At 43.7% G+C, this 27,503-nt stretch overlaps 1 protein-coding gene across 1 annotated transcript; it reads left to right on the top strand.

Annotated features, from left to right (window-relative positions):
- Positions 1 to 18,544: 18,544 nt before the first annotated feature.
- Positions 18,545 to 26,956, top strand: Tex51 (testis expressed 51). The gene is made up of 9 exons (XM_051163980.1): positions 18,545 to 18,740; positions 18,830 to 18,904; positions 19,855 to 19,944; positions 20,173 to 20,190; positions 20,318 to 20,401; positions 21,592 to 21,667; positions 21,756 to 21,795; positions 22,093 to 22,151; positions 26,902 to 26,956. Exons 1-9 carry the CDS (start codon positions 18,545 to 18,547, stop codon positions 26,954 to 26,956), a joined length of 693 nt encoding a protein of 230 aa, XP_051019937.1.
- Positions 26,957 to 27,503: the final 547 nt, after the last annotated feature.

The raw sequence follows: 27,503 nt of genomic DNA, 5'->3' as shown, positions 1-27,503 counted from the left end.
AACCTGTCCATGTGGAGTGCACACGTAACCTGTCTGTGGAAAAGACACAGCTCTTATCTTAAAGTGAATAAGAGTTTATTCTGGAGCCATTTTGAGTGACCACATCCTGGGAACATAAATATAGGTTGCCCCAAATTCCATGCTCCAACATGGATGCAGTTTTGTGAAGAAAAAAAAAAAATCCATAAATCAAGGACATAAAACATTTTTTGCTAAAAAAAAACAAAAAACAAAAAACAAAAAAACAAAAAAACCTTTGTTATAGGCCAAGATGTTGTCCGATGATATCCTTAGCTTTTGGGTTGATGGCAGCAAGTGCTCTGCTATGTTAATAGATTCTGAAAGGTTTTTATCTGTTGGTTACAAGATGTTAGTTCCAACAGAGAAGTGGGCAAGGAACAATCATTAGACTCTGTACCTGAAGCGGCCCAGTGTCTCCACAGTACTGCAGCTCTAATCAGTCAACCAGTCTCTGCAGACACAGCCTCTTTCCTGGTGTTGTCATTCACAATCCTAATGCTAAGAAGACAGAGAGACAAGCAGATCTGGGACTCACTGGCTCGCCAGCCTGGCCTACTTGGACAACTCAAGGTAGGTGAGAGACTCTGTCTTCCTGTGTTTAAAACAAGTTAGATAACAGCTGAGTTTGTCCTTTGACCTCCACATGCATGAAATGCATGCACACACAAAGTAAAATTAAATTAAAATTAAAAACTAAAAAGTCAAACCAACATAAGGCCAGGAGAAGACGCTTCCTGCTGAGCTGTATCCATGCAGTTGCTGCAGGAGCTGGCTCTGTTTCATTTTGATCCTTCCCCCAAACCCAGAGATGCCTTTGGTACATTCATCTCTGTGGCTGGTGACTTCTCTAGCCCCGTACAACTCCGAGAAGGCATATCAATGTGGAGGACATCAGAACCAGCCAGAAGTACAGCACTGATTAGAAGCCGACCTGTCAGCCAAGGCTACAGAGAGAAACCCTGTCTCAAAAACAAAACAAAACAAAACCAAAAAAAAAAGAAATCAATTTGTCCCTCAGCACTACCTTTTTGGTAATTGCCCTAGGGACCCTGGGATTTACAACAGAATGACACCGAGCCTTGCTGGAAGTGAAGCTATGGGGGGCGGGGGGAGGGGCTATCCATAACTCTAGAGATTATACTTAATCCTGCCAATAATACCGAGCCTTCAAAAGAGAAAAATTAACCAGGCTTTCCTAAGCGAAGGCGGGAACCTTCTAACTCAGACTAAGCAAGTAGAGGGCTTTAGGATGATGGGAGTGGCCATAGTAGGGGGTCGGGCAGTGTTGAAATTAACAAGGCAGGAGGCACAAGGAGACCATAGAGAAGCGGGCAGTGGCTAGGAAGTGGTAACAGGATTCTCAGGGAAGGAAGGAAGCACTGAGGAAATTCGGAAGCGCCAACTTCTCTCTTAAGTAGTTAAGGAGCTTGGAAAGGGAGGGAGCGCAAAGGGCTGTGTGCGCATGCGCAGGTGGCAGCCAGCTCATGACCACGTGCCTCGGTGGGCTCTGGACCACACACTGTCCATACACCAAGGAGGCAGGAAGAGGAGGTGTATCTCAGGGGCCAGAATTTGGAACTAGAAGACCAAAAGCGTGGCATTGGGGTAGCTCACCTGGAGTGGGTCAAAGGTTTCTGCAGAGATGCACCCAGCTAAAAGTGCCACTCTTTAGGCCTGTTACAAGACAAAACCACAGTAAACCTAATGTTGCAGACATTTTTAAAATGTTTCTACTTTTCATTTTTGTGCGTGTGTGTGCATGTGTGTGCGTGTGTGCGTGTGTGCGTGCGTGTGTGTGTGTGTGTGTGTGTGTGTGTGTGTGTGTGTGTGTGTGCTCTCCCCCACTTGGATGCCTGAAGAGGGTGTTGGGTTCAGAGGAGGTAGAGTTTGGGGTGGTTGGGAGCTACTTGCTGTGGGTGCTGGGACTTGAACCTGGGTCTTCTGGGCGCACAGCAAGGGCAGTTACCTCTGAGCCATCCCTCTAGTGTCTGGTTTGACAGGATCTTGATTGGCTTTACTTGTGATTCTAGGAACATCTGGTAGCAATTGTCACCCAAAACACTCCCCCCCACACACACACTACTTCCACGGGTTATATTTAAGGTCAGAAGAAAGGGATGGGAGTAGAGATCGTCTGATTGGCTACAGATGCTTGGTTTGAACATGACTTCGTGAACATAGTTGGCTGAGGTATCCTATTTGCTGTGCAGTCGGTTTGCACATCAGTTTGTTTGAGGTTCATTCTGTGGGGAAAAAAAAAAAAAAACTCTAGGCCAGACTTAGTACATTGGTGGGAGGCAGCAGCAGGCGTTTCTTTTTTCAGTCAGAGTCTCACACAGCCAATCTGGCTTCAAACTTCATCTATAGCCAAGGACAACCTTGCACTGCTGATCCTCTTACCTCTACGGGTGTAATAAACATTCACCAGTATGCTGGGGGTCGACCCCGGGTCTTTGTAAACACCAGACTTCACTAATGAGCTACATCCCCAGCCCTGGGCCAAACTGAAGACTCCATTCAGCTGTGTTGTAAGAGCCCCTGCCCTGGGCTTCCACAGAACCATCCCTGATCACCCCTGCTTCCTTCCCCTCCACAGACCCTGTTCCTACTTTGAAAAACAAGCCAGAGGCATCCAGCTTGAACCTAACTCGTCTGTCGAGCAAAAGCCAAGTCTCAATCTTCAGGGTCCTTTTGTTTTCCTCTGCAGGGGAGCCCCAAACATACAACTCCATCTGAGGATGCTCCAGCCCCAGCCTGCTTCCACCCAGCTTCCATACCAGCCCTGATCTGGGCTGCCAAGAGCTACCACACAGTATTCATACAGTTGAAGATGGCTGCCTTGGGCTGGGGGCAAGACTCAGCTGTTTAAAGTGATTGCTGCACAAGCGCAAGGGCCTGGATTTACATTCCTAGTGTAAGTTTAGAAGCCCAGGAGTAGTCCATACCTGTAATCCTCGCACTGGGGAGACTGAGGCAGGAGGATCCCTCTGGGGCTCAGAGGATCAGTGGGAGACCCTCTCCAAAAATAAAGCAGAAAATAACTGAGGAGCACACCCAAAATTGACTTCTGCCTCCCTCCCACTTACACAATGGCTGCTTTATGCTGCCCAGGTAGCAAGCCCAAGTGTCTATTGGGCGGGCAGCTCTGTATCACTGCCTGCCCCTGCCCAACTTGACTGCTGTTGATGCAGAGGCCCCACGATGCTACCAGTAAGTCTACTTCTGCGGTGCTGGAGTGAGGGGATCGTGCTGTTATTTCAGAAGGCTTTGACAAGAGCAGGAAATTCTAGTCCCCAACGAAACCAGAACAATTCCCTATTTGTGAGCCCTCTGCACTACTTTTCTCCTTGCTGTGGCTCACAGCTCGAGGGTCCAGTCCGTCACGACCAGGAAAGCACAGCGGTGGGAGCTCAAACAGTTGCTCACATTGCAACCGCAGTCAGGAAGCAGAGAAAGAAAAACTCTGGTGCTCACCTCACTTTGTCCTCTATTCAGTCCAGGGCTTCAAGCGATGGTACCACCCACAGTTAGGGTGGCTCCTCCCACATTAATTAATTCAATATGGACCGTTCCTTACCCGCATCCCTAGAGGTTTGTCTTCTGTGTGCTTCCAGATGGTGTCTGGATGACAATATTCACACGCCCTTCCATCTGATTGTCTCCCCTGGGGGTGGGGGTGGGGGGCGGATGCTCAGCCTATTCTTGGCAGAGTGGAGACAGGGAAAACCTCTTCCTTAAGGAGTCCCCAGCAAGCATGGAGACAGAGCTAAGAGGCCAAAGGGAAACAGCATATGAGCAAGGATGGGGGATTGTACGCCAGGTCCAGACCCGACCGGGATTCAATGGCACCCTTGGTAGGTTCCGTCCTTGGCTTTCCTAGACACTGCTTTTAATTCTTAAGTCTGGTCACCCTGCTATGACACTTAACTCTAGGCAAAATGATTTAGGGGACAAGAACACCTTGGAGCCTTTTCGACTAGTGGACTAGTGCGTGCAGGGGAGAAGGCAAGATTCCATGCATACCATTTCCTCTGTTGCTGTTCAGCCCCTTACTCTTCCGTGACCCTGGGCCAGCCCCTCCTATTGTCCTGGACTCCGCTCCCCAACCTAGACTGCTAGAAACCAAAGGGCAGAGATGCCTAGAAACACTTAGCCAGGAATTTTCCTTGTTCCTCACGACGCCACAGAGTCAGGAAGTGCTGGTCTGGATGAGCGAGCGGCACGCGCCCTCTAGTGTCCATTTCCTGCCTTTGCACCGTCGTCTCGCAGAGACCTTGAAGTTAAAACGGGGAGCTGATAATCAAAATCAATAGGGAAAGGACTGGATAGAGCTTCAAAAGGAAGGGATGATGTGTAAATATACTGAGCGTGTTAACGCATGAATGAACCGCCGCTAAAATGAACTCAAGTGCACAGTTTAAGAACGGTACAGAAAGGAGTCAACGGCCTTACAGGTAACTATTTTCTATTGAATCATTTGGAATAAAAGAATCAACCATAATGTGATGATGGGAGCCAAAAGCCCCAAGTCCTTCCAGTTTCTGATACCTAGGCACTTTTACTTTGTTTATTTACCCATGTGTGTTTTCTTTGTATGTGTTCTTGCATGCATGTTTACATATGCATGTGTGTATGCATGTGTGTGTGATGTGTTCGTTTCTTTGTATGTGTTCTTGTGCGTGCGTGTTTACATATGCATGTGTGTATGCATGTGTGTGTGATGTGTTCGTTTCTTTGTATGTGTTCTTGTGCGTGCGTGTTTACATATGCATGTGTGTGTTGCACATACGCATCTGATGGCTAAAGGTCATTATTGAGTTTCTTCTTTAGTTGAGCTCAATCTTAATTTTTGAGAAAAGATTTCTCACTGAAACGGAAACTCACCAATTTGGCTAGGCCAGTTGGCCAGAGCGATCTAAGGGGCTACCTGTCTGCCCAGCACAGGGATTACAAATACACTGACACACCCAGCTTTTTACCTGGAAGCTGGAGATCTGAGCTAAGGCAGGTCCTCATATTTTTTTTGGCAAGCACTTTCCAATCCAGCAGTCTCCCAAGCTCTGTTTTTCAATGAGCATACAAAGTGTGGCAGGGCAATACAGTGCATCTTGTATTTTTTGCTGAGGCCATTTCAGGTTTAACTCTAATTTGACCCCCCTGTGTTGTGGGGTATCCACCAGAGAGGACTCCTTGGACATGGGTTCAAGCCAACATAAGTCTTCCCAATGTAGCCCCAAGCCTTTCACAGGGAGAAAGCACGAAAACCATGTCCTGGGTTGACAAAAATAGTCAGCCAGAAACAGAAACCAGAAAGGAAGGTTTGTACAGTTGGAGACTTCCCCAGAACTATGGGCTTTGATTGATTAGGTCTTTGTTTTCATTTCGGCAGGTGGTGCTGTCCACCTTTTGAGACTTATGGTCTGAATGGTACCTCCATCATGGAGTCAGTTATGCTAAGATCTGGGGGCCTATTACACTTGATGGAGAATCCCATGGTAAATTACAACTCTATTATAGAAAACTAAGACAAGATAAGTCCAGACTCACTGTGGTTAGAAATCTTCTTTACTGTTTCAGCTACTCCAGAGATACAACCTTGACTGAGATCCACAAGGAGGAAATGGGCTAATTTGAATATCTCCATTCTTTTTTTTTTTCAGTTTTTTATTATTTAATTAATTTATTCAGATTACAACTCAATTGTTATCCTATCACTTGTATCCTCCCATTCCTCCCTCCCTCCCACTTTCACCCTATTCCCCTTCCCTAGGTCTATGACCGAGGGGGACCTCCTCCCCCACTATACGGTCATAGGCTATCAAGTGTCATCTGGGTAGCCTGCTTATTCTTGCTTTCAGTGCCATCAGGCCTCCCCACTAAGGGGAGGTCATCAAATATGGGGCACCAGAGTTCATGTCAGAGTCAGTCCCCACTCTGCACACAACTGTGGAGAATGTCCTGTCCATTGGGTAGATCAGAGTAAGGGTTTCGATGTTTACTACTTGTATTGTCCTTGGTTAGTGCAAAAGTTTGAGCAGACCCCCCTGGGCCCCAATCCACCAGTCATGATGTTCTTTTGTAGTTTTCTAAGACCCTCTGGATCCTTCTATTTCCCCATCTCCTATATTTTTCTTACCTAGAGTCCTAATAGGATGTCCTCACATCTATCCCAATTTCCAGGTAAGTGAAGACTTTTGTGGGACATGCCTTTTGGGCTAGTGCCCAATTAGACATTTAGACTGTTTCCAGGTTCTGGCTATTATGAACAAGGCTGCTATGAACATGGTTGAGCATATGTCTTTGTTGGGTGGTAAAGCATCTTCTGGGTATATTCCAAGGAGTGGAATAGCTGGGTCTTGAGGAAGCCCTATTCCCAGTTTTCTGAGAATGTGCCAGATAGATTTCCAAAGTGGTTGTACAAGTTTGCATTCCCACCAGCAATGAAGGAGTGTTCTTCTTTCTCCACATCCTCACCAGCATGTGCTGTCACTTAAATTTTTTATCTTAGCCATTCTGATGGGTGTAAAATGGAATCTTAGAGTCATTTTGATTTGCATTTCTCTGATGACTAAAGATGTTGAGCATTTTTTATGTGTTTCTCAGCTATTCAATATTCCTCTGTTGAGAATTCTCTTTTTAGTTCTGAGCCCCATTTCTCAGTTGGGTTATTTGGTTTGGTGGTGTTTAATTTCTTGAGTTCTTTATATATTTTGGATATTAGACTTTTGTCAGATGTAGGGTTGGTGAAGATCTTTTCCCAGTCTGTAGGCTGTCACTTTGTTCTGTTGACAGTGTCTCTGCCTTACAGAAGCTTCTCACCCTCTTGAGATCCCATTTATTAATTGTTGACCTGAAGGCCTGGGCTGTTGGTGTTCTGTTCAGAAAGTTGTCTCCTGTGCCAATGTGTTCCAGGCTCTTCCCTACTTTTTCTTCTAACCGATTTAGTGTCTCTGGTTTTATGTTGAGGTCTTTAATCCACTTGAACTTGAGTTTCGTGCATGGTGACAAGTATGTGTCTAATTGCATGTTTCTACATGTAAATATCCAGTTAGACCAGCACCATTTGTTGAAGATGCTATCCTTTTTCCATTAGATAGATTTGGCTTCTTTGTCAAAAATCAAGTGACCATATGTGTGTGAATTCATTTCTAGGTCTTTGATTTGATTCCATTGACCAACTAGCCTATTGCTGTGCCAGGACCATGCTGTTTTAATTACTGTTGCTCTATAGTACAGCTTGAGATCAGGTATGGAGATTCCTCTGGAGGATCTTTTATTGTATAGGATTGTTTTTGCTATTCTGGGTTCTTTTTGTTTTTCCATATGAAGTTGAGAATTGATCTTTCAATGTCTTTAAGAAATTGTGTAGGTATTTTGATAGGGATTGCATTGAATCTGTAAATTGATTTTGGTAAGGCGGCATTTTTACTATGTTAATTCTTCCGATCCATGAACATGGGAGATCCCTCCATCTTCTCATGCCATCTTCAATCTCTTTCTTCAGAGATTTAAAGTTTTTTTTTTTTAAACAAGTCCTTCACTTGCTTGGTTAGAGTTACTCCTAGATATTTTACATTGCTTGTGGCTATTGTGAAGGGTATAGTTTTCCTAATTTTTCCCTCTGCATGATTGTCATTTGTATATATGAAGACTAGTGACTTTTTTGAGTTAATTTTGTATCCAGCCAACTTGCTGAAGGTGTTTATCAGCTGTAGGAGTTCTGTGGTGGAATTTTTGGGGGTCACTTATGTACACTATATCATCTGCAAATAGGGATAATTTGACTTCCTCCTTTCCCATTTGGATCCCCTTGATCTCTTTTTGTTGTCTTATTGCTCTGGCTAGGACTATATTGAAAAGATATGGAGAAAGTGGGCAGCCTTGTCTGGTCCCCGATTTTAGAGGGATTTCCTTGAGTATCTCTCCATTTAATTTGATGTTGGTTATTGGCTTGCTGTACATAGCCTTTATTATGTTGACGTATGTGCCTTGTATTCCTGATCTCTCCAAAACTTTAAACATGAATGGGTGTTGGATTTTGTCAAATGTTTTTCTGCATCTAAGGAGATGATCGTGTGGTTTTTTTCTTTCAGTTTGTTTATATGGTGCATTACATTGATGGATTTCCGTACATTAAACCATCCCTGCATGCCTGGAATGAAGCCTATCTGATCATGGTGAATGATATCTTTGATATGTTCTTGTAATCGTTTTGCAAGTATTTTATTGAGTATTTTTGCATCAATGCTTATAAGAAAAATTGGTCTAAAATTCTTTTTTTTTTTTTTTTTTTTGGTTGGGTCTTTGTGGGGTTTAGGTATCAATGTGACTGTGGCCTCATAGAATGAGTTCGGTAATGTTCCATCCATTTCCATTTTGTGGAGTAGTTTGAAAAGTATTGGTATTAGCTCTTCTTTGAAAGTCTGGTAGAATTCTGTGCTGAAACTGTTAATGCCTGGCTGGTGCTCTGGAGAGAGTCCAGGGTAGATTATCTGGTATTGGAATGTGAATGCCCTTCTAGTTTACTTTATCTCTTGGGTGACCAGAGCTGATGGCTCAGGCAACTGATCAGGATTGAAAGAAGAAAAAGGAAGGAAAGGGAAAAAGAGCCCAAGGTTTCTTCTCTAGGGACTGGCTGTACTGCAGCTGAGGAGAACTTAAACTGACCACCTTTTTTCCTATGGCTGAGGCTGTAAAAGTGGCTTCTGGCTAGAAACTGCACGGGGGTCATAAAAGGAGGCTCTTTGATCTGTAGATAGGCCTCTTTACAGAGATCTCCAATAAGTTGGTGTAAACTTAGGCTGATGCCCCTGAGTCTGCTAACTTATTTGCTAATCTATTGAGAAATAAGGAGTAAGAGAGAGAGATAGAAAATCAACCACTCACACACATATGTTCAAGAGAAGAGGACCAGGAGAAAAGGTGGATGAAGTCAGGCATCTTAACTTCAACTGAAGTTAAGCTGCTCAATCTTTCCTCCTCTGTTCTCCTTCATTTTCTCCTTTGTTCTCCTTCATTTTCTCCTCTGTTCTCCTTCATTTTCTCCTTTGTTCTCCTTTATTTTCTCCTTTGTTCTCCTTCATTTCTCTCTCGTTCTCCTTCCTTTTCTCCTTTGGTCTCCTGCTCACGTTTATTGTAGCCCATATTTATACTTCTGAGAAAAAGGAATTACCTCATAGTCTGAAGAGTATAATTAATCACAAACGCAGATAAATTCTAAAATACAACAGGTTACATGCTTTAAAGTTAAACGTTTCTTATCTATGTATCCATTACATAAGTTCATGGTGAGTTCAGAACGACAAAGGTTGACAGGATCTAAGGTTAACAGGGTTAGAAACTTACAAGAGTATACCACTTATCAATTAGTACGGACCTGACTATACTTTATCCAGCTATCTCTTAGTTCTTTATGGGCTCAGGACAATAGTTTTGTCTGTCTTTCATTCTAAGAAACAGAGTAAATTCAGACATCTCTAGGTAACTTCATTCCACATAGGTTCACGTGGAGTTTAAACAAATTTGGCTATATTTATGGTCAAATACCAGGATTCGTGGTGCCATCTGCGGTGGAGGCTTATCTGAAGCCACAAATCTGCTAGTAGGCTATCCTTAGTGAGGCATCTGGAGGTCCACAAAGGTATTTATTGCAGCCATAAACTAACTTTAACTTTTAAAACTATTTGAGCCAAATCAGCAATTCCATAATCAGGGATTAATTCATCTGGATAACAAAAAGTACATCTTCAATAAGATCCTCTAGGAAGTTTGCTCAATCAGAGCTGGTCAGTACCCAGAAGCTAACAATTCACACCAATGCCAGATGTATTTGTTTTTGGTTTTTCGAGACAGGGTTTCTCTGTGTAATCTTGGCTATCCTGGACTCGCTTTGTAGACCGGGCTGGCCATGAATGTAGTCCTGGCTGTCCTGGACTCACTGTGTAGACCAAGCTGGCCCTAGACTCACAGTGATTCACCTGCCTCTGCCTCCCTGGGTGCTGGGATTAAAGGCATGCGCCACCATGCCCGGCTCTAATGCCAGATTTCAGAGAGATGCAGTAGTGCACAATTGACAGGGTAGTCAGAGGTTGGAAGCAGTTCTGGGGTACATCACAATACAGACCTTGCAAATATCGGATCACCTCCGAGATCTCTCACGTCTCCTGGACTTTCCCAAATCAATGGCTCCTGACAGCATGTCAGAGGCTGGAAGCAGTTTTGGGGTGCATCATGGTACAAGACCTTGCAAACACCAGATCACCTCCTAGACAGCCCACATGCCTAGTGAGCTCCCTGAACAGGGCAGCTCTTGGCATGAAACCATCTGGCCCTGGCTTTTGAGAGGGGCAGGGTGGGAGACTTTTGATGACTGCTTCTATTTCTGTAGAAGAAATAGGACTATTTAATTTGTTTATCTGATTTGATTCAACTTCATCAGGTGGAAACGATCAAGAAAATTGTCCATTTCCCTTAGATTTTCAAATTTTGTGGCATATATGCCTTCAAAGTAGGATCTTATGATTCTTTGTATTCCTTCAGTGTCTGTTGTTATGTCTCCCTTTTCATTTCTGATTTTGTTGATTTAGATAGTGTCTCTCTGCCTTTTAGTTAATTTGGCTAACGGTTTCTATCTTGTTGATTTTCTCAAAAAACCAGCTCCTGGTTTTGTTGAGTATTTGAATTGTTCTCTTTGTTTCCAATTTATTGATTTCAGCCCTGAGTTTGGTTATTTCCAGACTCCTCTTGGGTGTTTCTGCTTCTTCCCCCGCCCCCCCCTCCCCCAGGGCTTCCAGATGTGTCGTTAAGTTGCTTATGTGGGATGTTTTCAATTTCTTTTTAAAGGCACTTAGTGCTATGAATTTTCCTCTTAGCACCACTTTTAATGCATCCCACAAATTTGGGTGTGTTGTTCCTTCATTTTCATTGAATTTAAGGAAGTCCTTAATTTCTTTCTTATCTCTTCCCTGACCCAGGTGTCTTAAGTAGATAGTTATTTAGTTTCCATGTGTGTGTAGGCTTTTTGTTATTTTTGCTGTTGTTAAAGTCCAGCCTTAGGCCATGGTGATCTGATAGGATACAAGGTATTATTTCAACCTTCTTGTATCTGTTGAGGCTTGCTTTTGATCTACTATGTGATCAATTTTTGAAAAGGTTCCCTGGGGTGCCAAGAAAAAGGTATAATCCTTTGTGTTTGGGTGAAAAGTTCTGTATATATTTGTTCCATTTGATTCACAACATTGGTTAATGATGTTATTTCTTGGCTTAGTTTCTGTTTCAATGACCTATCCTTCAGTGAAAGTGAGGTGTTGAAGTCTCCCACGATTAATGTGTGGGGGTCTATGTGTGGTGTAAGCTTTGTTAATGTTTCTTTTACAGGTGTGGGTACCCTTGTATTGAGGGCATAAATGTTCAGAATTTTCATGTCCTCTCGATTGACGTTACCTTTGATGAGTATGAAGTGTCCTTCCTCATCTCTTTTGATTAATTTTGGTTGAAAGTCTATTTTATTAGATATTAAAATGGCTACACCAGCTTGCTTGCTGTGTCTGTTTGCCTGGAATACCTTTTTCCAGCCTTTTATCCTGAGATAATGTCTATCCTTGTGGCTGAGATGTGTTTCTTGAATGCAGAAGAATGTTGGGTCTTGCTTATACATCCATTCAGTTAGTCTGTGTCTTTTTATTGGAGAATTGAGATCATGGATGTTGAGAGATATTAATGACCAGTGACTGTTAAGTCTCTTGATTTTGATGTTGATTGCAGTAGAGTGTTTTTGTGGTTATGTTTTGCAATAGTGAAGTTATCTATTATCTGCATTATTTTGGTTGTAGTTTGTCACTTTGGATTGGAGTTTTCCTTCTAGTAACTTCTGTAGGGCCGGATTTGTGGATAGGTCCTTTTTGAATTTGTTTTAGTCATGGAATATCTTGTTTTCTCCATCAGTGGTTATTGAAAGCTTCACTGGGTATAGTAGTCTGGACTGGCTTCTGTGGTGTCTTGGAGTTTGCAGAATCTCTGTCCAAGCCTCATCTCTGCTGAGAACTTAGTGTAATTCTAATAGGTTTGCCATTATATGTTACTTGGCCTTTTTCTCTTGCCACTTTTAATATTTTTTCTTTGTTCTGTATATTTTGTGTTTGGATTATTATGTGGTGGGATGATTTTCTTTTCTGGTCTATTCTATTTGGTGTTTTGTAAGCCTCTTGTATGTTTATATGCATCTGGGCCTTGGAGCCAGGCATCTTCTCTTTCCTCAATGTCTATTATCCTCAGGTTTTACTTTTCTTGGTGTCTTTGATTTCATGGATGTTTTGTGTCAGGAATTTTTCAGATTTAACATTTTCTTTGATTGTTGCATCAAGTTCTACAATTGTATCTTCTACTCCCAAGATTCTTTCTTCCATCTCTTGAATTCTGTTAGAGAAGCTTACCTCTGCATTACCTGCTTTCTTCTCTAAGTTCTCTCATTCCCAGCTTTCTTCTGTCTGTGCTTTTATCATTGTTTCCATTTTCATCTTCAGATCTTGAACTGTTTTATTGATTTCCTTCGTCTAATTGTATTTTTCTGAACTGTTTCCAGTGCCTTTCTATAGGCCTCTTTAATGTCTTCAATCTGTTTGGCAGCATCTTCTTGCGTTTGTTTACTGATTTTATTCATTTCCTCCATTATCATCTTCATTACTAAAGATTTGGTCATTTTTTGTGCTTCATTTGTGTTTGAGTTCTCAGGGTTGAATTTTTTGGGATAGCTGGGATCTAGAGATGCCATATTGTTTTGGGGTTTTGTTGTTTATGGTTTTTTTTTTTTTTTTTTTTTTTACGCTGGCCTTTAGTCATCTTGCTGTCTCTCGTGTTGGCAGATAGTTTCTTGTGCCCTTCACTGGTCGTTGAGAGCAGTGTCTATAGGTCAAGTGTCTATAGGTCAAGGACCCTCACCTGTGGGGATCAGGGAATGAACGCTTCCCTGTATCGGGTAGGTGATCTGGTTTCAACTCCAGGGGACTTTGCTCCATGCACTGAGCTCCCCACTGGGTCAGCAGAGGCAGATGCTGGCGCTCTGCAGTCCAAGGATCAATTTGAGGTAGTGTAGATAAAGCCAGTTATCCTGCCTTTGGCTGGGCATTGAAAATCCTGACCTTGGGCACTGGGGCTTTGGGGCCCTAGGTTCAGTCCACCCTAGAGTGCCAGAACCCCTGCTGGCTTGTGGAGATTTGCTAGTCCTCTGCCTGCTCCATCCAGGTTGTGGGGCCTATATGAAAGAGAAGATACCACCCTCTGCCTTTTGGCAGTTGACTAGGCTTCCACCCAATCCCCTCAGGCCAGTTCAGTCCCTCCTGAGAGCATGGGAGCCCCTGCTGTGCTATGGCAGCTGGCTAGGCTTCCTCACAATCCGTTCACTCCCGTTCAGTTCTGCCCAAGTGTTCGAGAACAGTCCACTAGTCTGGCTGGCTAGGTTTCTGCCTGATCCGTTCAGACCATGCTGTCTTAGATCAGTCAACCCGAGAGTGTGGCTATGGAGCTGTATACGCTGGAGAACGTGTTAACAGCTGCCTGGGCCCCCTTGTGGGCTCTGTGTCCCTCTGTGGACTGGTGGGATGATCTGAGGTCAGATCTATCCCACATCCATGCCCTCGTCTCCTCCTGGGTCAGCAGACACTGATGCTATTTCTGCGTGGCCCACAGGTGGCACGCTAGGCTGTGCTGGACTTTGGATATTGTGCCCGTATGGTTGCTGGCCACTGGGGATTTCTGTGGACTGGTGGGGCTGGGGCAGTCTGAGGTCAGATCCACCCATTTTCCTGGGTTTTCCTCAGGCCAGCAGCTCTAGACTCTGGAGCTTCACTGCCCACAGTTCAGTCCCAGATACAGAGTCCACAATATAGAGCATGGCTGCAGCTTGCAGGTGGGTATGGGTCCAGACTCTGGGGACTGGGCACCCATACTCCGTGGGCCAGTTGGATGGCCTAAGGCTGGACCCACCTGTCCTCTGCACTATGCAGACCTCTCTCATCTAGGGCTCTCCAGGTCTTGCGGTCTGTGGCTCACAGCCAGGTCCCTGGTCTCCATCCCACAGATCAGATACAGTGCATGTTCAGTGCCACCATCTTGGATCCTCCTATTTGTTTTTATAATCCCTTCTTTAACACCCTATGCCTTTGTGTGATTGGGAATGTATATGATTAAAATCAAACACATTATGGGAGAGGTCATACATAGTGAATGGATAACCAAAGCCCGTGAATGAGAGATATCAGAGCAAAAACAAAACAAAACAAAAAACAAAAAAAAAAAAAAAACAACAACAACAAAACCATATTGCCCCTAGCCACTATCCCCCTCCAGGAGCCATAAAGGAACTTAAGTTTATAAAAAAGAGCTTTATCAACAAATCTCATAAGGCTAATTGATAACACTTTTTAAAGGAGGAAACAGATTAAGTAACCCAGGGCTATTGCACAAACCCCACTCAGGGCTGGTAGCACCCTTGTCACATATCCTTTCTGTGCCTTCCCTTTTCCTTCTAAATAAAACTGCTTCCTAATTTGCCACCTCTATGTGCTTCCTCCAATTCTTTGAACAAGACAAGAAGAATCTGAAATTACTCCATCCAGATAGGACCATCAGTAAATACTCTCTCCTCAGGTGTGAGGCCACACCGTAGGATGGATTTTTACCTGGGATTAAGAGCTATGCTATACAAAGATGAGGGATTCTGTAGACATGACTAAGATCTAAAAATCAGTCTAACTTTGAGTTAATCAAAGCTGAGTGCCTTAGGCAGGCCTTTTAAAAAAAAAAGTACCCCTTCCTGAAGGGATAAGTTCAAGGGATGTAAAGGCTATGGAGGAGTCCATGGGCAGGGGACTGAAAGTTTCTCTGGTTGCTAAGAGCAGCCTTCACTCCAGCTGCTGCCCCCTTTGACCGCTGCCACAGCTGGGAAAGCTGTTTTTGGATGTTTACCAGAGAAAACTTCTCTGACGTGGGTGTAAGCCAATAGAAAGTTAGTATTAGCTGGCAGCAATTACATTGGGTGTTTGGGATCATAATGCAGCACCAAGCCTTTCTCAGGGTGAGTTTTTAAGCACACAAATTATGTTTTGGGATGGTACACTTCAGTTAAAAAAAAAAAAAAAAAAAAAAAAGAGCAGTTAGCCAGAAGCAGAACTACAGAAGGCAAGAAGCAAGGTTAGCGCTTAGAGACTTTCCCAGAACTATGGACTTTGGTGAGTTGGGCCTCTGTTAGTTTTGGTAGATGGTGCTGTCTACATGCTGTTTTACAACCTTAATGTATTTCCATCACAGAGTCAGTTGTGCTAAGAACTCAAGGCCTACTAAGGTCTGGAGCCCTGTTACAAATGGTCTCCCAAAAGCCCAGTGTAAAACCCTCAGGAGACAGTTTGGGAAGACGATTGTACTTTTGAGAAATAGGGCCTATTGGGAGAAAGTTGAGCTACACTGAATTATTATGGGATTATGGGATTTTAGTCTCTTTGCCCTTTGGCTTTCTCTTTTCTTCCTGGCACCATGAAGTGAGGAGTTTGCTTCTCCACCATGACATATACCCCATGACAATGCTGCCTTGCATAAAGACCCAAAGTAATAAATATAATTAGCCATGGACAGAAGCCATTATAATGGAGTAAAAAAATTGATTATCTGATATAATCTCAGGTCTTCCATATGTCATGGTAAACTTAGCCTTGTGAGAGCCTTTGAGCAGACATCCAAGTTCAGCCAGACCCATACTTCTAGACACTAGAAAATAAAATAATAATAATAATAATAATAATAATAATAATAATTAATAATAATAATAATAATGTTGTTGTGAACCCTGAAATTCTAGCAGCTATTGTTCAACAGTTGCTCAATTCACACTTGAGGGAATCTGTACTTGGAGGGTCTGATGATTAATCTGAGTTGTCAATCTGATGGGATTTAGAGTTACTGAAGAAACAGGCCTCTGTGAGGGGCTTTCTGTTTCAGGTTCAGTTGAGCTGGGACGATCCACCCTGAATGTGGTCCTCACCACTCAACTAGTTGAGATCCTGGACTAATTTAAAAGAAGAGAGCTGAGCCCCAACACTCTGCTCCCCAAATGTAGATGCAGTGTGACAGCTTCCTCAAGCTCCTGCCAGCATACCCTTCCACACCATGAGGGACTGTGTCCTCTTCAACTGTGAGTCAACATAAACCTTTCCTTCTATAAGTCCCTTTTGTCAGGTATTTTGTTTCCATGGTAAGACAAGCTACCGACACAGAGAGAAGTAGAAAGGTTTCGAATGCCAACGTGAAAGGTGACACAGTTGACAACCTGACTTCCTTTAAGCAGAGAACAGTTCTCAGAAGGAGATAGCACTCAGAATGCAAGAGAGATGTGGTATCAGAATTCAAGTTGAGAATCTCTGTTTCGAATGTACCTCTTAAATTTCATGTTGGAAGCATGATTTTCATATTCTTGTTAATGCATGAATCATCAGAGAATCCTCCCTGCCAAACACCAGTTGACCATTCTGGGGCAAGAGATTAAACCTAAGGCTCACTTGGTGGTATAGGGATGGATTTTAGTTTGGTGACCATCCACTGAGTCCAGGTTCTCATGTCCTGGGGCACCAGGAGCACATGATTAAAAACAGAAGTAGAGGCAATTAATTAAGAAAAGGAAAGCACATGTGTGAGTGTGAGCAGGCTAGTGAGGTGGGTAAAAGATGTGCTCTCAAAAAGCACTAGATCTTTTTTTAGGCAGAATTCTGTCTGTGGTAGAAATGAGGACATTTTGCCCAGTGGCTTGTTTGCCACATTTGAAGCCATCTCCATAAGGAGGCTCTTTGATGCTCATCATCCTCTTTGAGGTAGGCTGGGTGTTTCCAGGTGTTAACCTGTCTCATTGTCAGTGAATCTTTAAAATAGAAAAACAGTTTAAAATGTCATATTCTGTATGTTTCTGAAGTTTTGGGGAGGGAAATGGCAAGCTTGGATGCAGGCTCGAAGGCCAAACTCTGCCAAGATGGGAAAAGAAAGTCCTCAACAGTTCCTGCCTAACCAATATATCTGTCAGATGTATTTGGGACCAGAAGGCTGAAGAAGATGCTCCAACGTTATAGAGAGTTTTGGGTGATTATTCAAGTAGCAAACTGTCTCCATCATCTTCTCATTTGGAAAGCTACTAACCTGCACTCCCAGTATACTCAGGTAATCAATTTTATTCCTTCTCAAATCTTTGATAGGGTTGAAGACCAAATAGTTTAGTTTTACAATGAAGTTTAGTTGTCTAGGGGTTAAGATGTTTTTAGGCCTAGATAGATGTTTTAGGTTGATAATGATGAGATATGATAGATATTGTCCTACATTTAGAATTTTAGATGCACCAAGATAGGAAAGATGTTTTCGTCAAGGCTGCCAAATACAAATACCCAAAACACTTAAAATGTAACATTTCTATAATTCCTGACTGTGTCATGGTTCTGCTTGCTATAGGTAGTTTGTTGTATAGATGTTTAATAATATAAATGTATGTGTAAAAATTTTTTTAAATATTTAATAAAACATGCAAAAATAGCACTGGATCATGGGGCGTGTGACCTTTTAGATCATTTATGTAGCCTCCCTCTCTCATTTCTATACCGTTAGCTTTTCCCAAGCATATTACATGTAGCTGAGGTTGGGAAGGGATTCTAGTCTTTCCCTCCCTAGCATATTTGAGGATGCATCTGGCAAGGCAGCACTCACCAGCAGCAACCTCTTCCTTATGGCTGCTGTGGGCCAGGTGGCAACCCTGCTACTGAGAGCCTGCTCATGGGTATGCATAAACAGACTCCTCTAGTGTCCAGATTCCAGAGGGATGGGAGCCATTCTTGCTTGCCCAAGGACATTTTAAAAACCAGGTTTCCAGGCTTCAAAATGCCAGGATGAAGGGTGGGTGATACCTGGGGCCATGCATCCTATCAGTATAATGGCTGCATATCACCCTGATGGCCCTCTGGCTCCAGGATGCCAGGGCGGAGGGTGGGTGATACCTGGGGCCACGCGTCCTACCAATATAATGACCACACGTCACCCTGATGACCCTCTGCTTCATCTCCCTTATATTCTCATAGTCATACACTGTAGCCCCAGGAGTCCCACCCCTTATGCTAGGAAACCTTTCCCCTTCCTCTAAGATACTCCATCTCCTGGGCCTAAGACCCACCATGCTCCTGCTTGTCTGCCTATACATATGTCAGTGGCATTAACAAGTTTTAATAAAGGTTCTACCCAAATCGATAATATCTCAGTGTCCCTTCCCCCACCCCTAACTGAACCTCAGAACTTTCTTTGTTGACTGGCTTCTTGCTTACGTTAGTGCTACTCTCTTCAGTCTCTGTTCTCCCTCCCTGTTGGCAGTGATGCCTACACCTGGATTGACTTCAGCTGACCTTGCTGGGTCCTGTGGAATTTACCTTTGTTCTGCCACAAGAATGCGGTCCCCAGGGCAACGGTGTTCCCTATGAGACTGTGAGTACGTGGGAAGGACTTCCAGAAGATGCTTCTTATCTTGCTGTTCTGCCTCCTGTCCTTGACCAATGGGAAGAGCTGCCTCCGCTGCTGGCCAGAGCTGCCCTCCCTGCTGGACTATGACGTGCAGGTGCTCTGGGGCGGCCCAGGGCCACCCGAACTCTTACAAAGCCTACGCTCCTTTTTCCTAGATGATAACACCTTATTCATGCCCTGGTATCTTGGTGAGGCACAGCCAGGCAGGGATGGGAGCACCCTTTCACCTGGCCGGATCCTGTCCCCAACGTCCCTCTGTCCCACGTTCCATCCTCAGCTCGAGACCACTTGGAAGAGGAAACAGCTGCATTCTTCACCCATGTGGACAATGCCATTAAAAAGCTGAGGGATGGTAAGAAAGATGAGTGTTCAGGACCCCAGGGTTTGAGTGGCATTATCAAGACCCATCCTACACGGCTTTCCCTGGAGGTCACTTTGGTGGTGGGCAGGGACGCTTCCCTGAAGAGCACAGTGTGTCACTTTGCATGCTGTGGTGGTACAGCCTGATAGTGCCAGCATTTATGAGATGAAAGTAAGAGGACCGTAAATTCAAGACCCTCCTCAGCTCCATAATGACCGGTCTGCGATACATGAGACCAAGTCTGGTGGTTGGGGGAGACTGCGAGGATGGTTTAGTAGATAAATCACTGAACGCACAAGCATGAGGATCTGAGTTCGGGTCCCCAGCTCCCAGCCAGATGAAACAAGGCATAGTAGCAGGCATCTGTAATCCCAGGCTCGTAAAGGGAGGGGGGAGGTAGAGACAAGAGATTTCCCCAGAAGCTCACAGGTCAGCTAGCTGCATACACACCACAACAAAGAGCATGAAACACAGCTTCAAGAAATAAGATGGAAGGTGAGGAGGACACAAATACATACTCATACACCCCCCCTCACACGCACACATGCACACACACACACACACACACACACACACACACACACACACACACACACAACCTTTTTTTTTTTTAAAGTTAAGAAAAGCTGCAGAGAGACTCAGTCATTAAAAGATTTTTCCCTTTAAGCATCAAGACCTGAGTTCAATCCCCACAAACAATGCGTGGTTGTTTATCATCATCCCAGGAGGCAGAGGCAGGAGGATTCCTGGAGCTCACTGGCCAGTTGGAATAGAGCTTGAGGCCAATTAAGTGGGTGATTCTTGAGGCACACTGCCCGAGGTTCCACAGTCATATACACGTACATGCATGTGCACCTGTGCACATATGTACACACACACACACACACACACACACATACATTTTTATATCAGTGAGTTTTATTTCCTCCTACTACACCCAGATAAGCCAGCACTGCTGGAAGAGATTCATCTTCAGAAGAATCTCCTGGCTGAGAGGCTGAAGGCGCGGTCTCAGGAGCTAAAGCAGAGGGGTAGGAGACGGGGCTGTCCCTGCCCACTGCCCTGCCTATCACCTCTGAGACTGTGGCCTGGAGAACTCAATGGGCGATCCCTCTTAAGAGCGCTCCAGGACTGGCCTGCCCACACCTTAGTCCACATGAGTCCCCTAGTCCCATGTCCTGCCCCCTCTCCCCACCACTCCCAGCTCTGTCTGCCTCTCTAGTGCCTCAGTTTCTCGATTGTCTCACTTTACTGGGCAGCCTGCAATGAGTCCTGTGGTGAGTATTCCCATGGTAGAGCTGGAGGGAGGGATCACATACACACACACACACACACACACACACACACACACACACACACACACACACCTGCCATGTCTGAGGCTCCTGCCCATTGATCTTACAGACATCCTCTTCCAAACAGAAGTTACGGAGTGTGCTGACTGCCAGACACGCTACCTGTCCTGCAATGACCCAACTTTCTGCCCAGGTCGGTAGCCTTTGCTCCACTCTTGGGACTTGACTCTGCTCATCCTCCCTTTCCCAGACCCTCCACCACTGGATTTACCATCTGTCTCCATCATCCCTTTCTATCCAGTCTACAATGCTGCTGGATTTTCTTTTCCTGTTGGGTTAAGGACAACAGGATTTTTTAGATTGTTTGATGTCCTTGTGCCTGCCTTCAGAGCCAGAGCTCCACTGCTTCTGGGTCCTCAAGTCCCATCCCATCTCTACCTTCAGTGTCATCCTTAACACCTGGCTTCACTCAGACCCCACCCCCGACTCTAAACCGAAAGGCCTCCTTCTACCTTCTGCCTCACCTAAGCCTGGTTGGATTACTCTTCACTGTCCTGCTGCATTTCACTCCAGCTTTCTCTCTCTCTCTCCCCCCCCCTCTCTCTCTGTGATCATGTGCATATGTACAGGCGTATGTGTATGGGTACACATGTATGCGCATATGTGTGTGCATGCATGTGGAGGCTAGAGGGCAATCCTGCAGAATCACTCCTCAGGTGTTTCCCATCTTCTATTTTTTTTATTGTGTGTGTGTGTTGGGGAGGGGAAAGACATGTATCCTAGTAGAAGTACGGCAATCAGAGGTTAACCTCTAGCCTCTGCCCTTGCTTTTTGCCTTTGCAGGCTCTCTTGGTCACTGCACAGGCTACAGCCCCATAGCTTGGGTCTACTTCTCATCTCCCCTGGCCCCTCTCTCTCTCTCTCTCTCATGCATGCATGTGTGTGTGTGCACGCACACACACACACACACACACACACACACACACACGCAGAGGGGGAGAGATATTACTACATCTGAGGGTGGGCACCCCAACTCTAGCCATCAGGCTTGTATGGCAAGCATTTAGCCTGGAAATCACCTCCCTAGTGCCCCGACTTCTTTTTGAGACAGTCTCTCATTGGCCTACAATTCACCAAATACACTAGGCTGGCAGGCCAATGAGATCCAGGAATCTGCCTGTATCCGCCCAAGCTCAGGGATTACAGGCACATCCCACCAGGGATGACATACTCCCTTGACTGCACCTCCAGCGTCCACCACACAGCCCCAGGTACAGACAACACTTGGCTGAAGGGCAGATCTGCCCTGGACACAAATTTTTGCAACCTCAAGTGCCCCAATGGAGCCACTAAACACACATGGTTCCCCCTTTCCCACCCCAGGCAGAGTCGTTCATCACTACAAGTGGGCTGTGATTGTAGTCAGTGTCCTGATGCTCCTGGCTGTAGCTGGCATTGGGTGAGTGACTCCTCCCCTCAGCTTCAGCGTCCCTATGGAAACACACCCACTCCTTGGCTGATCCATCTCTCACCTTCTTCTTGCTCAGTGGTTACTTTCTCTGGCTCCAAAAGAAAAAGGCTGATCAGGTATTAGAAAATGCACTCCTGTCTGGGGCTAGTAAGGCTGGCTCAGTCTGCTGTATGCAGAGACATTTGAAACTGGGGCCCAGGACACAGAAAAGCGAAGTTTCTCAAGCCTCTTCTTCTCAACAGAGTGCCCCTGCAGAGCTACCTCCCGTCTCTTCCCTGCACACTGACTCGAACAGGCCAACAGTGTAAAAGCTTCATCATGGTTCCTGGGTGGCTTTGGCTAGTGGGACTCCCAGGAGGAAGTCAGAGGGACTGGGATTGCACTGAAGAGTCCCATTTCTTTCCTCTTTGCAGGGAAGAGCAAGCCAGTTACCTTCTTCCGGAAATGAGCAGCAATCAGAGCAGCAGCCAAAGCAGCAATCAAAGCAGGTGGTTTCTGAAAACTAATTCATCTCTGGGGGCACTCCCTCCCACTGCAAAGCACTCCTCCCTGGGGCCAGGAGATTTCTGAGCGCGCTCTCTCTCTCTCTCTCTCTCTCTCTCTCTCTCTCTCTCTCTCTCTCTCTCTCTCTCTCTCTCTCTCTCTCTCCTCCTTCCTCCCAACATATACCCCTTTGTACATAATTTTTTCATTAAAAACATTTCATCCTGTTTTTTTTTTTTCTGAAGATTTGGTTTAAGTGGATGTGAGAGTCAATCTTCGTTGTCAACCATTTTGAGGAACTTCCACAGTGATTTCCATAGTGCTTCTACCTGATGAAATTCCCATCAATAGTTAGTATTTCCTTTTCCCTGCTTCCACGCCAGCATTCATCATCTTTCGTTCTTTGTCTTAGCTATTCTGACTAGGAGAATGACTGAGAAAACTACAAGGGTCTGTGGGAGTCAGGAGTGGCCTGGCCCTACAGATAGCACAGAGGCCACCTAGGCTATTGTAATGTACATGTGGCATCTCTCAGAAGGATGAGTTCTATTGACTAAGAAACAAGTTCAAGATAAAAGTCTAGGGAGTAAGAGTCTGGGATAAACATAACAGTCCAAGGGACTCCGGTGAGGCCCGGCCCTACTGATAGCACAGATCACCAGGCTATTAACTACATCTATTCCCAGCTCTTTAGGTGGAAAGCAGGTATACATCGCCTCCCTTGAAGAGACATCCCTGTGTGTTCAACACTCCTGGGGTCTTAGGATTTATCTGTGCCCCCATACAGATTTCTTTCTCAGTGCATTTGTCATTTGCATATATGAAGGCTACTGATTTTTTGTGTGTGTGAGTTTTGTACCTGCTATTTTGCTGAATGAATTTATCAGCTGTAGGCATTTTCTGGTATAGTCTTTAACATATAGAACCATATCTGCAAGGAAAAATAACTTTTACTGGTTTCCAATTTGTAATCTCATTATCTCCTTCACTTGTTTTATTGCTCTAGCAAAGTCTTCAGGTACTATGCTGAACAGGAGTGAGGAGAGTGAGCATCGCTGCCTTGTTTTTAACATCATTGAACACTCTTTGAGTTTTTCTCCATTTAGGATGATGCTGGCTGTGGGGTTTCTGCATTTTGCCTTTATTCTGTTGAGATATGTCCCCTGTATCCCTAGTCTTTCATAACTTTTATCATGAGTGGCTGTTAGATGTTGTCAAAAACCTTCTACTGGCTAGTTTTATGTCAATTTATGCCTCCATAAGATCTAACTAAGACATTTTCTAAATTATTTATCACCAGGGGAGGGCCTAGCCTAAACTCATTTTAGTTAGGGTAACTATTGCTCTGAGGAGACACCACGGCCAAAGAAATTTGGGGAGGAAAAAGTTTATTTTGCTCACAGTTCCATGTAATAGTTCATCATCAAAAGCAATAAGGGCAGGAACCTGGAGGCAGGAGCTGGTACAAAGGCCTAGGAGACGTGCTACTTACTGACTCCATCTCAATAGCTTGATTAGCCTGCTTTTTTATAGACCCAGGACCACTAGCCCAGGGATGGCAACACTCAAAATGGGCTGGACTCTCCCCTACTAGTGACCAATTTAGAAAATGGCTTGCAGTCAGAGCTCATGGAGACATTTTCTCAGCTGAACTCAGTCCTCTCTAATGACTTAATCCCGTGTCAAATTCATGCAAAACTAGCCAGTTCAGGCCCTCTCTCCATCTAACAAGATGGTCATATAGTTTCTGTTCTTTAATCTATTTGTGTAGTGTTTGAAGATTTACAGATGTTGAACCATCCCTGCATCTCTGGGATGAAAACTACTTGATCATGGTGGATGACCTTTTTTAAAAAAAAAAAAAAGTTCTTGTAGTCAATTTGCAAGTACTGTATTAAGATTTTTTTTTGCATCTATGTTCATAAAATATATTGATTTGTGATTTTCCTTCTCTGTTGGTTCCTTGTGTGATTTAAGTACCAGGATAATTGTGACTGTCTAAAAGAATTAGTAAATATTTCTTTAGTTTCTATTTTGTAGATTAGTTTGAGTAGCATTTGGTGTTAATTCTTTCTTAAAGGTCTGGTAAAAGTTCTTCACTGAATCCATATGGTTCTGGGCATTTTTAGTTGGGAGATTTTTAATTACTGCTTATATTGGGAATTTAGGGACTATTTAAATTGTTTACTGCATCTTTATTTAATTTTGGCAAATTGTGTATACATATATATTGATTTATTTATTTCAGATTTTCCACTTTGATGGAATATAGATTATTTCTAAAATGTTATTATGGCTCTGAATTTCTCCTGTGTCTGTTGTAATGTCTCCTTTTTATCTATAATTTTTAAAATTTCGATCATTTCTCTTTCAGTTACTTTAGCTAAAGGTTTGTCAGCCTTTTGAAGATTTTCAAAGTACTAATTTTTTGTTTTTTTGTTTTTGTTTGTTTTTCAAGACAAGGTTTCTCTATGTAGCTTTGGCTGTCCTGGACTCGCTTTGTAGACCAGGTTGGCCTCGAACTCACAGAGATCCGCCTGCCTCTGCCTCCCAAGTGCTGGAATTAAAGGCGTGCGCCACCATGCCCAGCTTAATTTTTTTTATTTATTGATATTTTGGTTTTCTTTCTGTCTTTTAATTTTAGCACTGGATTTGATTATCTCTCACACTTGCTCTTTTTGGATGTGTTTTAGGGCCTTTGATTGCACTATTAGCTTAATTTGAGATCTTACTTTTTTAAAGCAGGCACATGCTACTATAAAATTTTCTCTTATGACTGCTTTCATTGTTTCCCACAGATTCTTGTGTGTTGTCTTTTAATTTTTATTTAATTCTAGGAATTTTTAATTTCCTTTCTTCCCTCATGTTTAGTTTAATGGTATGTATTTAGTTTCCACAAGTATATGTGCTTTGTTTTTATTTTGTTGTTGATACCCACCTTCATTGCATGTGACCAGATAGTATACAGAATATTATTTCAGGTTTTTTTTTTAATTTGTTGAGACTTATTTTGTATACTAATAAGTGGACTATTTTGAAGACTGTTCCATGGCTGCTACAAGAGTGTGTATTCTTTAGTGTTTGGGTGGGATGTTCTGTAGATATCTGTGTAGGCTTTGATCGCTTAAAACCTACTTTATTTGGTGTTCTTTAATGCCTCTACTTCCCTTCAAACCCACCTAACCTAGATAGGAGAGAGAGAGAGAGAGAGAGAGAGAGAGAGAGAGAGAGAGAAAGAGGTTAAAGGGGAACACAAGAAGTGGACCTTTTAGACTCAGTTCCTTGGGCCAATTCCAATCTTTGTTGTCAGAAATGCAGAAAACCTGTTAAACAACAAACCAAAAAATTCAGCAAAAGTGACCTCAACCACAGCAGTTGGAAGCAGCTGGAAACTCGAAGTGTTCTCTGGGGCATTTTTTTCTAGGAGTGTCTCCAATGAACAGTCAAAGGATGCTGATGCAAAGCAATGCAAAAGCCAAGGCTCTAGTTTTTAGTCTCTAACTATCTCCTCTCAGAGTCCATACTTGTATGTTTATCAACTGGCAAAGACCATGCCCCTACAAGAGACAGTTCCCTTTCTATCAGACAAACATCACACACCCTCACACAAGTCTGTTTCACATCTTGCACTTGGGATCAAAACAAAAACATGTTTACAACCATTACACATCTGTTTTGTTCCTTTGATTTGTAATGTCATTTAACCCTAGAGTTAATCTATTTAGTTTCTTTTCCAGATGGCCCGTATAATGGTTAGAATAGGCTATTGGAATCACTTGCTATCCGGATCAATGTTCTATTGCTGTGAAGAGTCACCATGACCACAGTAACTCTTATAAAGTAAAGCATTAAATTGGGGATTAATTACAGTTTGAGAGGTTTAGCCCATTGTCGTCATGGTGGGGAGCATGGCAGGATGCAGGCAGACATGGTGATGGAGAAGTAGCTCAGAGTTCTACATCTGCATCCACAGGCAGCAGGCAGAGAGACTCTGGGCTTGGAATGGACTTACTGAAACCTCAAAGCCCACCCCCAATGACTCACTTCTTCCGACAAGGCCACACCTCCTAATTCTTTTAAATAATATCACTCCCCAGTGTCCAAGTACTCAAATCTATGAGCCTATGGGCGCCATTCTCATTCAAACCACCACATTCCATGCCTGACCCCATAGGTTTGTAGCCATATCATAATGCAAAATGCATTTGGTCCAACCTCAAAAGTCCCCATAGTCTATCAGTCTCAATGATGTTTAAAAGCCCAAAGTTCAAAGTCTCTTCTGAGACTTAAGGCAATCTCGACACTGTAATCCCCTTTAAAATTAAAATTAAAATTAAAAAAGCCAGTCACATACTTCAGCATACAATGACATCAAATATATGTTACTATTCCACAAGGAAAGGGAGCATAGTGAAATACTGAACCAAACAAAGACTGAAAGCCATCAGAGCAAACTCCAGATTCTGAATCTCCATAGCTGATGTTAAATTACTGTTCAGATCTCCAACTCCTTTTAGCTTTGTTGACTACAACTTACTATTCTTTACTGGGCTGGTTCCATACCCTGCTAGCAACTTTCCTTGGTAGGTATCCCATGACTCTGGCATCTCAAACATTTTTTGCTTTCCAAAGCAGCACAGGCTTCACCTTCACAGCTTAACTAAATGGCCTCTCTGGACCTGCATGCAGGGACACCCCTCACACACACCTAGCCCTGGCAGCTTTCCTTGGCCATGAAGGGAGATTCCACAACCCCTTTTCTGTATCCTTGACTCTAAAGCCAGAACCACATAGCTGAAGATTCCAAGTTCTGCTGCTTGCTGGGTCTGGAACATGGCCCCTTTGTTCAATTACATATGCATCAACTTTCTATTGTTGATGGTCTCCTTCACATAAGCTTTTCTTTAATTCCTTTTCGAGAGTTGGAAGTTCAGCTGGGTAAGATCTTGCCCTGAGGTCACCACTCCCTTTGTTCCAATTATCTTCAGGCTTTTCTTTAAAACTTTTTATCTCTTTGAGCACTGGACTTATCTCCATTACATTTTCTTGGCTTTTTTTTCTCAAACTGAACATTCTGTTTTTTTCCTTGCTCAGCTCACTCATTATAGATCTGCATAAGAATGACTAGCAATACTCATGACAGAGTCAATGCTAGACTATCTTGAAATCTCCTCTGCCAATGCCATTAATCAAAAACTCTTCCATGCCACCTAAAGCAGAAATTTTGGACACTGGCAGAAAGCAGCCACATTCTTCACCAATATGTCACCAAGATTAGTCTCTAGGACACTTACTAATATTCTCCTCTGAAACCTCTCAAACCAAGCCATCATAATCTCAT

This window comes from Acomys russatus, chromosome 20, assembly GCF_903995435.1.
Source record: "Acomys russatus chromosome 20, mAcoRus1.1, whole genome shotgun sequence".
NCBI classification, from domain to species: Eukaryota; Metazoa; Chordata; class Mammalia; order Rodentia; family Muridae; genus Acomys; species Acomys russatus.
This window is presented reverse-complemented; position numbering and strand designations above follow the sequence as displayed.